At 40.2% G+C, this 14,863-nt stretch overlaps 1 protein-coding gene across 5 annotated transcripts in view; it reads right to left on the reverse strand.

Moving 5' to 3' along the window:
- Positions 1 to 14,863, reverse strand: part of AGAP1 (ArfGAP with GTPase domain, ankyrin repeat and PH domain 1) — a 384,866-nt gene that overhangs the window by 255,726 nt on the left and 114,277 nt on the right. For all 5 annotated transcript variants that reach the window (XM_085307476.1, XM_085307474.1, XM_085307475.1 and 2 more), the window contains exon 2: positions 5,742 to 5,800. In XM_085307476.1, the coding sequence (XP_085163602.1) occupies positions 5,742 to 5,800 (59 nt within the window). The remainder of the gene's footprint in view (positions 1 to 5,741; positions 5,801 to 14,863) is intronic.

Here is a 14,863-nt window from a genome sequence, read left to right on the forward strand (position 1 = left end):
GAAGGAAGCCACAGCCCAAGCAGTTGGGCAAAAGACATCTGTTCATTAGGCTTCTACGTAAGCTGACTTAAAAGAGTGTTTAAACCAGCATACTGGAAGCTTTTAATCTAATTTACATTTAAGAGGAATTGCAGGCCATGCTAGTATACGTCGAGATGTCTACTTCTAAAAATAAGTACAAGATAACAGAAAGGCGACTGGCAGCTCTGCAGATGACCAGCCCTTGCCCTCTCAGACACCACTGACACCAGTCAATGCTCTCTAGAAACACACGACAGCTTCATTCCGGTCAGGCCACCACACAACCCAATGAGATCTGCTTCACCCTTTAAGACCAACGAACAAGTGACTTAACCTAGCACAGCTATAAGTTATCAGTACAACTGTGACCCTACAAACTTTCAGCACTGAAATTCCAAAATCACCTGAGATCTTTACTTCATGATACGCGTAGCCGATCACTAAGGTATCACTGAGGTTCCTAACTTGCGAGCTGGCTGATATCTCGTGCTATAGTTTGCTGCATGGTCTGGCTCGAGGGATTTCATTTTGAGCGCTCAATGCTAGAAGTGAAATTTCTGTCTCAAAGTCCATCTTTTTATGATCTTTCATCACACAGATACATTGCAAAAGTATCTTGGGTCACTAAAAATTAAGTGACAAGACCTAAAGAAAAATTCCTATGGAAATTAATTTCTATATACAGAAGGCAACGTGAATATATATACAACATACAACACCGAGCTTTGCTGTTGTTGTTGTACTGATCCCAATTCAGGCATTCAATGAATGAGGAAGAGAGAAGTGGGAAAAGTGGTTTGGGACTTCTCCATGCACATACAAAGACTAGCAAAAGCTAATGCAATACTGCAGATCTCCAGCTCTGGTTATTTCTGCTCTGAATACCTGACTTGACCGCAACTTCATTTTAGCTTTCTCCAATGTTTAATTAGATATCGTTAGGGGTGAGCTACAGGAAGAAAATACTGTCTCTAATGTATGCCCTGTAACCCCAAAGCATCAAGTAACCTCTTTGTATGCCCTCTCCCTGTCTGTACAGGCCCTCACTGCAACAGGCTACTTGCCCCTTTCTCACCCTTCCCCATTAGAACTGATTTTTCACTGTTCAGGATACTCAAACACCAGAATAGTAAGTTTTAGCATGCGTTAACTCATTTAACATTTTTTAGTGGAAGTGGCCAAGGCACAAACAATACATCACAAATACTGGGTTTACTTCTATGTGATTTCTTGTTTTGAAAAAGAGATTAATTTAATGGCTTGCTAGTTGTCTGTTTTCTTCCGTGACAAGCCCAGTGATACGCTGTATTCCCTACAGCGGGCAGGGTCATTCCTCAGTAGTAGCTGAACCTCACACTCCCAGGCAAGTTTCCATCCCATCAGCCCTATATTATGATAGCCTAGACCGAAAAGGGCAAGGAAGCTGAAAATCTCATCTCTAAATCAGTAGATTAAACACACCACTTAAGTTGTCTCCTCTGCAGATAAATAGTCTGTGACCAGGCTATGGCCCTTTGAGTAACATAATTCCTGAGGAATTGGAAAACAAGCCAACTTCACATGGGTTTACTAGGAAAATAACAGTAGAGAACAGGACTTTGTATTTTCACTGTACCTCTAGACCTTTGGAAACAACATATCAAGGCTATGTCTCAGACCTGCTATGTCATCATCAGTGCAAAAATAATACAGCCCTGGGGCTGGAGGTGGTCATTAAACAAGGAGATACAACCGGAGTTAGAAAAACCCATTTACAACAAATGGTTAAACAGTTACTTAAAATGACCCTAATTTGTATATATGTAGGACTCTAATGCATTAGCTGCCTGGCCTGAAGAGCTTGCAATTTCCACATGACGAGGCAAGAAAACCACGAACAGGAGCAGCAAGAGGTGGATCTCCATTAAGAAACCACTTCACTGACACAGGTAGTAAAAGTAGAGCTTTCTTCTTTCAGGAAGCATTAAAACCATTGCCATGTACGACATGCAGAGCCCCTGAAGTGAAGTAGTACAGGTCCTCCCTCTTTCTCCTTTCCTTCGTTTTCACAAGTTGCCTCCATACTGATAATCAAAAACATTGGAGTTTTAAAGACAGAGCAACACTGCATTTCTTTAGAAGAATATTCACCTCTTTCTTCAGAGTGAGGCTCCCAGGTCTATTTTTTAATTCATAGATTCAAAACCCACTGAGCTAACAATAGGACTTCAGAAGCTTAAAGAAAGATAGAAATAAAAATGAAAAAAAAAAAAMGTACTGTCAATTTTGTCTTATCCACATACAAAACAGTAGTGGAATTAAAATCCAGCGTTACCAGCCTTCTTTTATTCACTGCGCTGCTGAAGTGACACTGCTCTGAGCCTCTCTCTGATATTTAGCACCAAAAACCAGGAGCAATAAAATTCACACTTGAAAAATCTGATCTCCAGTACCAAGAAATATTTCTATCAGGATTAATACTTGTTTTTCAGGATGGTTTCACATACTATGACAAGCACACCAGCCTATATCCAGGGCAGCTGTGTTCCTGTCTCCCATATTCTCTATGCAATCTGAGCCATTTCTATTTTATAGGGATAGTGAAAATGAACAGATGAAACACACAGAGTTATTACAAGTGTGTTATGGACCAAAAACACCATTGTAAACCAGTTCAGAAACTGAGAAATGCAGCTTAGGAGGCTACAGCACATTGCTTTGTCCTTAGTGCTGTGCAGCATTCAATTTGGAGCAATCATTTGTTCACATGCTTTAGAAGCGCTTAAAAAACAAACCATCCCTCCCATAAACACTATGCCCATATGCTACTAAAGCCTTTCTATATAAATACAAAATGTATCGGCAATATTACTCATTTTAAAGGTACCTAGCACACAATCCTGACGACACGTACACTTAGTGCATGTTTTAAAGTAGTAAATGCAAAGTTAGTTGTCCAAAAAGACCTCCAGTTTATTCTGCCTAACAGGGCCTAACGGGGCCCCAGGGTTTTCTAACTGTTCCAGTTACAGAAACTATTTGTTTAGCAGAAGTCCAACCTGCAGCAACACGATGTTCCCAAGGTCCGGACCCTAGAGGGACAACCACCTCCCAAACCTCCTGACAGCAACGGCTGACATACACACGAGCCCACCTAGGCAAGCCCACGTGCAGAGACTACAATTCCTTTATTTTTTTTCTTTTTTCCTTATTCTTTTTTTTTTAAACTTCTACTTCTGAAAATCTGAACTTAAATTACGTTCAGCATGTATTATTAAACAAGGAGACAGAAGAAAGGATGAGTATTCTTGCTTGAAAGTACGTTGGAAAAAATCTATCCGTCTTGCAACCCCAAATATTTTATTTGCTCTCCCCTTACACTTTTGTAGGGCATAAAGGTATAGCAACAGCCACCATAAAAATGAAATATTATCTGCAATTTAAAGGCTGCCCAGATCTTATGGAGAAGACCACCTCTCCCACTGAGCTACTAACCATCTTGTCCTGTACAGTACAGCCCACTCCAGCAGCTAAAGCGAGGGCAGTTTCATAAACTTGCAATACTAAACCTCATCTCTCCATCTGCGCTGCTGCACCAAGTAGTGACAAGCGCACCATGCTTCTCTGTCTTCCCCAACACTCGGACACAAGCTGAAACAATGCACCCACAGTTACCCTTAGTGGTGAATATAATGATAGATCTGTGGCGCAGGAAACAGGTTTGGCTTTTAATATTGCCCTTGGCTTCCTCAGCCGGAGGCAAAGGACACGGGCACGCTGAGAGCAAAGAAAGCAGATTTTCAATGGGGCTCCTAGTCTGCCCTTCCTGCTGCAGCACAAGTTCATGGCCACAGCAGGAGCTACTAGTTTTAATCATTTTAATCAGATTATTGTATTTGCAACGGTACAAGTTCTGCTTTTATCCAGGACTGTACAAATTCAGGCCTCAGACAGTAAGCTCGAGGCTCACATGTGCTGACCGCTTAAAATCAATTCTCTAGAGCGGCTGCTCCAAAGTTTACGTTTGTGCCACCGGCTCACCCAATACRAGGGCAAGACGTCCAAGACGAAAGCATTCACGTAATGCAGCCTTGGTATCGCAAGAAACAGTTGTACTCCAAGGCCTTCTCTGGAAGTTTTACCTAAGGCTCTGCCCTTGTTCGTGTTCTGTATTACAACATACAGTAATCGCAACTTTGCTCTCATCAGCAAGCCTTAAGTTGATTACCGGGTGCTGTGCTTGGTCTGGTGAGGAGGGAGACATGATGAAGAAAGGCACCCTCTGTAGACCCCCCCCACTAACTTCAACTAGCTATGACTGCAGTAGCCCATATGCAACCGATACCTTCCAGTCCTACATTGCTAGTATTTTCTTGTATAACATATTTTCTGCAAATACCTCTTCCAAATTGCACCATCAGCTAAACTGAATCAGGCCGCTGTATCCACTGACTACTCTATTTCTCTTCTGCTGAAATCAAAACAGCAGCATAACTCCAGTTACCAGGAAGCTGTCTCAACTTAAATGCCATTTGGGTAAGAGCATGTCATGTTAAACTTGACCTATGCTTTCTCTCATCTTCTTAGACACTATAATCGACTCAGATTTGGAAAAAGAAGTTTACCACATGAAAACTGGACTAACGAAGCACGGCCCCAGCTGTCCATTCTTAAATTGCTATGGTTTTGTCCAATTCACTTCGCCACTCACATGAGGACTGGATCAGAGCAGCTTTACAGTTACAGCAATTTAAACATAAGGTGACCTGCAATCTCTCCACCACAGACCCCTATGAGAGGTATTACCAAGTACTGTATCTTGGATACTGTAGTTTCATAGATTTTTCTAAACTGACACTACGTGATTAAATGTGGACTTCCATATGGTGTACACCACAACGATCTGATCTCAGCAACTTTATGCTGCTGGCTTGACAAGCTGCCTGTTTAATAATCACTACTAAGAGGTTTCAGTGTGTACCACCAGCCCCTCTGGTCACAGATTTTACAACAGTAACTTCAGAAAATCCCCCTCAACCCCATCTCTGTGATCCTTTTGACTTCTTTCACATACACATCAAAAAATTTTGCAAAAGGAAAATTTTGCTAGTGGAAGCAGCTGTCAAGCCACTCTTAATTCTTACACTAAAAGTGTAATTTTTAAACTGGCTAAATTAACCTTCCAAACATTCCATTTCTACTAACCATGACAAAAAAAAAAAAAAAAAAAAAAAAAAAAAAAAAAAAACCCACACACGAGATACACGAACAATCAAGCCAAGTCCAAACAAACTCCTAGACAGAACATTCGCTTGAAATTCTTTTAAAATATTGAGAAAAGGCATTTAGTCCTTGAACAAATAGTGAAAATTATTACAAGGAGATAAAAGGAGCTTTAGATATTACATATAGCTTTAGAGGTGACCTGCTAATTCTCCCTCTACCCCCATTAAAGTGTAAGATCTCTCTACTCAGAAGCGTGCACTAGGAAGCTGGCTCAACTAAGCAAACGAGTTGAAACAGAAATAAAATACCTGAGTAGACCTTTGAAGCATGTTCATAAAAAGATATATAAACTTCACACAGATTGTTTTGCTGAAGGAAATTGTTTTGCTTTTCAAAAATATTGCTTTCTACATTTCTCCACCCACTTCCAAAGTTGAACAAACCTCAAAGTTTTTCACATTTGTGCATAACATTTTGAGAATGCTTTTCAGAGATAAAAGTAAATATAAACTCACCACTTTGAGCTCTGGTACAGCTCGGCTTAGTGTCCATTCCTGGCTATTTACAAAGGCATCTGTAAAAGTGAACAATACGCACAGAGTCAGTACAATAGTATTGACTGGCCAGTTGTCCTAAACATCATGTTAGGTACCCAACATGAAAATTCACATTCAAGCTTGAGGTAGCTCGTTCAACATCAAACTCACTTGGAGTTTCCTAAATGCTATAAATGCCAGAACCCTGGAAATGATTGTACTGCAGAATGGGTATGTTCTCTACACTCAGGCTATCATCTTAATGCGCATTAACGAGACTAAAAGCTAATTACAATTCTTCTGTGTCACGGAAAAAAAACCCTCCTCTTTTCTGAGCTATATATAGACCAATTGCTTCCCATCCACCATGATACAATTTTTGCTCTACAAAAGCTACCTTGGATTCCTCAGCATATCAGATGTCAACACTTGCACTTACTAGCATCAGTGGTAATTTCCCTACCCAGGTAAGTGAGAATATCGGTTTACGCTAGGAAAAAAAAAAACTATTTTCAGTACTGTGACAATCATGGAGCTACTCCACATTAAAAAAAAAACAAAACACATCTACTAAAAATAGATCAAATTGACTTTATCAAATGCGATTAAAAGAACAGAATAAAATAAAAATCTAAAAAAATTTCCCCAGATCAGAAGAGAAAATAAAAAGAGTGCCTGCTGGACATACATAATCCACATGGACATTTACAGTAAAATTAAATAAAAACTGTTGGTGAAATTAATACTACTGGAGGCAGAGGGGAATTGATTTTGGAAAAACTGGCAAGTCAAGTTCACCTCTGCTTCCTAATACAAAGGAAATCATCAGGGCTATGGCCATGYCCAACCTTTCTCAGGCATGCATTTGAAAATGAGAAATAGGACTCAATTTTCCTACTTCAGAAAACATTCCGCATTTGGTTCCGTCTGTAAGGGTCTAGCTGGCTGAAAGCAAAGAGATACCACTTTTTTGTTCCAAATTCAGCGTTACTCTAAATCATGATTTAACGTTTTCCAAAACAATGCAAAACTGATTACAAGATTATCCCTAGGTTTCACATTCACAGTATACTCACACCAAGCAGATTACAACGTAACCTCGATTCACCAGCACTGAAAATGTGCCAGTGGAACAGAGCCAGTTCCCAGGATTACAGTATACAACAAGTCAAAAGTTATGCCCAACTACACTGGTGAAGCTGTCTAGAAGCAACCACTTCCAAAACCTTCATTCACTTATGGACAATCTGGAAAGGCAGGAGGTTATTTCATTCTCTCTCTCGACGCAGAATATGAAAACATGCAAGTGATTTTCCACTTTTAGTATTCCAGTTGGAATAGAAGACACTACTGTCACTAAGTTCATTTAAAGCAATCTAAGGTGATAAACAACCTCAAGTCCCTGGTGCGTATCTATGTTGCATGGCACGGTACAAYCAGCTAAAAAGCACAAGCCTCTTCCGTTAAGCAGGTCTGACCCGAAGGCAGCGCAGAGATCATTTTCCTGCAACCTGATGTTTGTCAGTTGGGATTTATCTATTCACAGTTTTAGAGAGCAAACATGACTTAACGGGTKTTTTGTTTTGCTTCTGTCCCATGACTGTAACCAGCATTCCTTACAATATATGTATTGTTTATGAGAAAAGCCAAGGATTACTAAATACACTTTGGATAAGCAAACTAAAGCATTTTAGAAGCTTAAGCATTGCATGAAACAATTACCAGGTAAAAAGTGTCTTGAAACACTACAAGGGGGTGAAAAAATGAACTGCACTTTCCAGTTACCACCTCGTCTTGAGTGCAGAAGCAGCTCTTCGGGTTGAAGGGGAAAGCAAGCATTTGTCAAATATTATCAGTCTCATGCCAAATAGACTCCAAGCCAAGAGAGGGGAAGATGAGGACAGAGAGGACAGCAAAAAATAAACAGTGCTTGAGAGTTGGGGCAGGCAGAGGGGGAAAAAAAATGCCTCAGTTGTCACAGTGCTCTTCTCCAAAAACATTCCTCATTTTCAAGTAATTCAGGGCAGCTGGGATACACAGTAGTTCACTTCAGAGCTTGGGAATACTGCAATAGCATACAAAAAGGCTGCACCAGGTCAGGTCAGAGATCCACTATCCTTTTTCTAGCACAGATCAGTAGCAGATACTTCGGAAAGAGTAAAGATACTCTGTGAAGAGCAACTTATGCTTTTACGGCAGGTCACCAGCAGTTTACAGTTCAATGACTTCCATTTAAACAGACCAAGGTAACAGTTCAAATTCATCCAGGGTGAAAACAGCTGATCCAAGTGACAACCGTTCCATCATCTTCCTTAGGGCCAAACGGATGCATCAGATCACAAGAGACTGGCAGACTGGAAGCCAGCCAAGCAGGCTCAGATCACCGGATGCTCATCCGCTTGCTTCCAGAAGGACCAAAGAGACAATCCAGAAATCAGCAGTACATGAAAATATTAGTTTCAAGCCAAAGAATCAGGGGGAGTCTTTCCATAAGACACCCAGCCCAAAACAGGCAAGAGATGCAGCGTTTTGATCAGGAATGCAGTCTAACAGACCTGCTCCAGAAGCCTCATGGTGAAGGCATTCAAGAGGGACCACAACCACAGCTAGCAGCTCTGCAGCCAGGAAGATCTTCCCTTCAAGCACGCAGTGGAAGATGCCAGATGCTGACCGGGGGAAGGAATACGAGTGCCTCAATCATTTTGGCTGCAGCAACCCAATCTGCAACACCTGAGCTTCAGATCACTCTCCTCGTGGTCAAGAGGAGCAGAGTTGAATGTACAGCCCTATCAAACATACTGCGTGTGGCAAACTTGATGGCTTTCCTCCAGGTCCCACAGCTTCTGCAACAGCCCCTGGCAAGTCTGCACAGGACTCTAGCACTACAGAAGGAATCAAAGCCCTGCTCCAGAAACCTGTCCTAGCCAGCTGGAAGTAGAGGCATCCTCATCTACCTCTTCCCTGACTGTAAATCACCAGTTCTCGTGGTTCTGCTTTGAACAATTGTTGATTTGGACAGCAGTAGAAAAGGAGCAGAAATTCCCATCCAATTCAACCATGAAAAGAACAAACTGAAAAACAAAAACAAACAACAACAACAACAACAAAAGCAGTTCCCTGCTGCACAAAGCCTACTTGTTTAGGGCATAAAGCACAGGTTTCCTAACTGATACTTCTGCAAAATAATATACTCATTATTTATTGCTACAGGACAACAGAAGTCAACATTTGGCTGGCAGCTGAACAGTCATGAAAATTCAGGGTTTTTTTTCGCTCATTTGGACAGCAGTAGAAACAGCGAAACAGTCAGAGACTCAGTTATTCCAAATGCATGAAAACTTGCAAGTGCTGATTTAGATTTTACCTTCATATATTTAATCATTAGTCACTTCCCAGTAGAGATAAACTAATCTGTTGCTTTTGATTTCCACTTTTGCCACAAAACATGTTCATTAGTTTATAATTATACTAATAGCCTCCATATCACAACAACACATTACTGCACCACTAACAGTTAAAAGCCCAAATTTTACCACGGAAAGAAGAGATCAAATCATGAAAAACTGGTGAAGACCAAGACCATGAAACAGTTTTCACTAGATTTTAATTACACACAACTGCATGACAGATGTATGTGACCCCACATTCCTCTTCATAACCCARACACAAAGCTTCATTTATGCTTCACAGCACTGCTCCAAAACTTTTTTCCCCTCTTATACAATTAATACCAGAACTACACATTTGATTTATCATATTAGGCTCAGAATAACACAAGAGAACCACCATGTTTTGGACACAGTGGGGCTGAACGAAAGTTGGGTTCAAACTCTCTCTTAAAACACACCACACTGAAGGATTCAATTTGCAACCAGCTATGATAACAGTTTGACAGCTTGGACAAACTTGAAGGATCTCTACTATAAACCAAGTTTATGTTTAACAGACTAGAGGGTAACACAGCTTAACACATTACAGACTTGCATACAAATGGCTGGGGTTTCCTCTTGTATTCAAAAGCTCAATTCCTCTGTAAAGCTTAGGACAAGGATAACACGCCTGCTTCTCCTTTTCCCATACCTGTGTATGCACTGCTTTTTTTTTTCCAGTTTTAGCTGCTAAAGCCAGACAAACAGACAAGATTTAAACCAGCCATTCCCTATGCAAGTCTCTGCAGCAAAGGTACAGGAAGAACAAGCCAAATCTGCACAAGACAAGGAGTTTCAGCTCCTCTTCAGATCCTCAGGTGTCACTCTGAAGAAAGCTAAGCTGATCAAGGAAACCTTCAAACTCAGGTAGGTGTAGGAGAACTGTCTATTAATTTCAAGAGGCTCCAGTAGAAAGGACCATTGGATTTTACTACCAGATAGGACTAAACAAAAGGAGGGTACATAAACTAGTGCCTTCAGTTTTGAGAATGACAAAAACCTAATTAAGCCAAGCAGTAGCTCTGCAGAGGTAGCAAGGACTTCATAATCCCTATGCTTTTTTCTCTTAAGTATTAAGCTTAATTAAATAAGATCTTTGCATTCCAGCCACACAGAGTAGGTAGGAGAGGCAATAAGAGGTAAAATTTGAAAAAGCCAAGGGACTGAGACACAAAGCAGAAAGACAGCAACCAGCTGAACAGAGAAAAAACCTTCTAGCCAGCATTAATTAATTCACTCTGCAAAGCTATTTGGTCCTTCACTCATTGAAATACATCAAKAACAGTGCAATGTCCTTCCAAAATAGTTTCAGCTACCAAGCACCTTCAGAAAGATAAATATATGCATTTCAACCCTAATCAACCATACAATACAGGAAGTCAAGCAAAACTAAGTTGACATGGTGTTGACCACCTGATACTCAGGTAACTACTTCTTGTTTTGCAGGTTTGAGGGACTGCACCAAGATACTTGTTCAATGAAAAACGCAGCGTTTGAGTAACAAGTGACAACATGGCCACACTGCTTTGTGCGCTGTCGCTGCCGCCATTGTTTGCTTGCTTGTTTTTGAAGTCATTAGTGTGACATGGAAAGAGCGCTGAAGAGGAATACTTAGAAAACCTGCATCCCCAGAAACACAAAAATTAGCCCAGGTAAGGGCTTACAGGTGTGCTGTGCTAAGAAGGGAGGGATCAAGCACTGCCTACTCTTAAGGCCTAATAAAGCCACTTTCCCAAGAGAGGCATTTTCAGTCCACGTTCTAGCATCTCCTCTATTGTAAGAGGGCAATACTCACTGTGCAGAAGTGAAATCTAGAAGGCTTAGTCTATATTTTACTCTAAGCATGCCGCGTGTATAGTTTCCTCTAAGTTCCAAGAACTTATTCATTGGGAAATGCTTAGAACAAACCCAATTTCATTTAAGATGACCTCATTAGTTAACAAAAGCTTCACAATTAACATAATCCAGAACTGCGTTAACAAACAGACCTGCTGAAAACTTAGTATTGAATTTAATGGAGAGAAAAGGGTAGAAGTTACCATCTGATACACAAGCTATCTGGCATTATTAAGGGTAGGCCAAATTCAACATACATCATTTACTTGTTCCCTTCTGTCCCAGCCACCTAAGCAACTACATTTGCCACAAATGCCTACCCAGAGAACTAGACACGTCATCAATTTATGCCCTTCTCATACTTAACACTGCAGTGCATGAGGCCTCTCCAGTTCCTCTTCATTACGCACCTGGTTATCACTACTCACACTTGCTCTAAGTGTCTAAAACGCTGCAGAAGTTGAACATTTCATTGAAAAGAAGCTTCTAATTTCAGGAAAGCTCAACCTTGATGCAGCTAATCAAAGCCAAGGTTTCATGATGCTATTAGCTCTCTTCAATCTGCAATGAAATTACTGCAAGTCTTCCATTGCCTTTTCCTGCCCCCTTTTTAACTTTTATTAGAAGATCGATGAGGTAATTGTCCCTCCTCAGTATAATTTACGTTGGCATGTTTACAAGGAATAATGAATTACAATTAAAACCAGAAGACGTCACGAAGTAGCATCTGGTCTCTTCAACAAAAAAACAGAGAGGAACACAGCATCGTTGGTGCAAGCACTAGAAGTGCCTCGCTAACCAATATACTTCTGGCRCACACACTTCAAAATGCAGTGATTTATGCAGAGTTAATCCCCAAACTCATGGAAGTTAAGGTGAAAAGGTCAAATACTTACAGATAAAACACGACCAACATGCTTGGGGATTTGGGGTTGGAGGGTTGGTTTGTTTTAAACAAAGTTTTAAATAATAAAAAAAAAAAGACTTTACGACTAAAGCATGACCATGAGCTATTGGATGCAAACTGCAGCATACAAGGCACAGACTGAGCAGTCCACAAACTCACTGTACTCAAGAAACAAACCACCCACTACCAAGTGTCGATTTTAACATATTGGAACAGATCTGCATAATAAATAGAACCACATGTATAAAGCTGGTCAACTGGCGACTTGTTTGCATTACTTTCCAACTCTGGAATTCAAGTGAACTCAACCTTCACATCTAACTATAGGCTGCACATACGAAACGAATGACTTTTGTCAATAATTAATCACAGTTGTATGTCCTATTCATTTAACTTCTGCATCAACGATCAAAAGCTTCAAATATGTATGCTGTCAATCACCCATTTTTAAAGTGAGCACTAAGATGATGTTTTAAGTAGCATTTTCTTAACCAAATTTACTTTCCGTAAAATAGCTTTCATTTTTTCCACATCTCCTTTTCTTTGTATTTTCCACTACATTTAGACTTCCTGGCATCCAACTATACATCCTTATGCTGAAGAACAMACTACAGCAAGATGCCTGAATCTTCCCAAAACCTCAGCTTCATAACTCAACTTCAAAGAAACTTTCTTCATCATTTCCAGTACTAAGAATCAGGTGCACATGCTATTTTTTGGTTCCCCATTAACACAATATTGTGATGAAATCTTGGACTTGATGGCCATCCTTGGCAAGATGGGGGACTCTCCATACTCCAGACATCCTAATGCTGCATGATGATCATTTCACCACTAAGTCCTGCTCAGAATAACTTTCAAAGAAAAAAAAAAAATCTTATTTCACTCTTCAAAACCAGTAACATTCACTAACCACTACATAAATATTAGCAAAATAATACCATTGAGAGACTTAAGATCCAGATCAATTCAATCATCCAAGACTGAAAAAAAGAAGGAAAGAAATCAAATATATGAAAAATGGAGAAGTTGTGTAACAATTATAGAAATAGTCACAGGAAAAAACTTCTCTGGTGAACATCACTCCATTTCATACCACATTTTAACTCTGAAATCTAACATTGCAAGGAAGATAGTACAGACAGACTGTCTTTGGTTAAAGTGGTTCGATTCACCTCCTGATGTTCTTATGGACTGGCTGGCCAAAAGGTGGAAGGAAAAAAAAAAAGAAAAAAAGAAAACCACACACAGAAGCTGTGTGTCTAGAAAACCAAGAGGGTTTTTCCCTGGATTGGCATTAACACATGGCTGTGAAAAGGCTTCAGAAGATATAAACGGCAGTGAGAGGACATCAATGTCACTGATAGCTATGAATGAAGACCCAGTGTGGGAAAGGGGAAAGATGTTACAACTTCCAAGTACTTGGACTACATCAACTCCATGTCCCCCATGTTGGCCCACTGGCAACAGTAGCAGAACAGCTAGGTAGACTACATATTAAATACTTACGACTCTAGTTGATTAAATTCACAGCTCCCTATTATCTTTCTGGACCCTCTAATTAAGCGCACACACACACACACACCAACAAAATCTGTCTGTTGATTAATACTTGAAGGGAGCCCAAACTGGCCAAATCTCATTGCAGCACCCTACAGTTCACCAATCTCTCAACCATCAACCCAGTAAGAGTAGTTCAGTCATCCGCCAATACAATAACCTCAACCTCATCCAATATATTGCACAGCCCCTTGTTCCACTAACCTTGTTTTGTCCTTTATTATCACTGAGACAGCTCACCCCTGACTATTAATTTAAACCAAAGTCTGAGTAGCTCACACATCATTTAATGCAGATGAAAACCTAATAGCAAAGCTGTCTAAAAGAGAGAAGAACAAAAAGCAGGCGCCTTGCTTTGCAAAAGGATGCAACAAGACTTAAATCTTCCATGATTCTTGGAAACTTCTTAAGAGCTTCCCTCAGGCTATCCCAAAGTCCCTTCCCTGTCCTTTTAAAGAAGGAAAAAGGAGGGAGGGGTGGGGGGGGGGGAAAGCTAAGCGATTTTTCTCATGAAAACTCCCTGAAAATGGCATTTTTTTTTAATAAGAACAGAAGCCCTCAAAAACTTGAACAAATTTAAAGCACCCCCGATTGCATCACACCCCCCAATAATTTCTGCATTACAAGCAATACCTGGAAATACTTCCTGCTTCAAAGGCAAAACCCGGAACCAAACAGGTACAGAAAGCACCCATACCAGTTACCTCTTGCCCACAAAGGCAGACATAAAACCACACATCTCTTTTCTGGAGTCTTATCGAATGAGCCTTTTTAGAACATATTTCCCAGAGCTTGTATGCTAATCCTCTCAACAAAGAAGGGAACATGCAGCTTTTGGTTTGAGACCTCTGATGTTAATAAAATGTGCATTTTTCAGAATAGAGGTAATCCCTCAACACAAAATTTCTCCAACTCAGCCTGCAGCATTTTAAGTCAAAGCAACAATTCAATTCTGACATAGCAGAGCAGAAAAATATTGACATTGCTATTCTTAACCTTTGCATAAAGTATTATTTCAGAGTGTCACAAAAGGACCAAAAGGTCCTTTTAACATAACAATGTTTTTCATTCATATTATACCTGTTCAAAGACAGTTTTGTCAGGGAACCTCTCCGCTTGTATACTCAAATTTGTCCACAACTGCTAACAATAGGTATGAAGCAACAAAGTTTTTCAAAAACACTCTAGATGGGAAACAGGAAAAAAATAGGTTTTTCCTTTCTCCTCACTTATTTTGGGACAGAGGGTGTGACAGATTGTGTTTTTGCACAGCTTTCCTTTGCATCTTGATTAGAAATCACTTTTGGAACTGTATAACTGGCTAAAGTGTTTTTTGTTGTTGTTATTTTAGGTGTTTCTTTTTCTTTTTT

The sequence above is a fragment of the Rhea americana genome, unplaced genomic scaffold (assembly GCF_003343005.1).
Source record: "Rhea americana isolate MKP2758 unplaced genomic scaffold, rheAme1 scaffold_259, whole genome shotgun sequence".
Taxonomy (NCBI): domain Eukaryota; kingdom Metazoa; phylum Chordata; class Aves; order Rheiformes; family Rheidae; genus Rhea; species Rhea americana.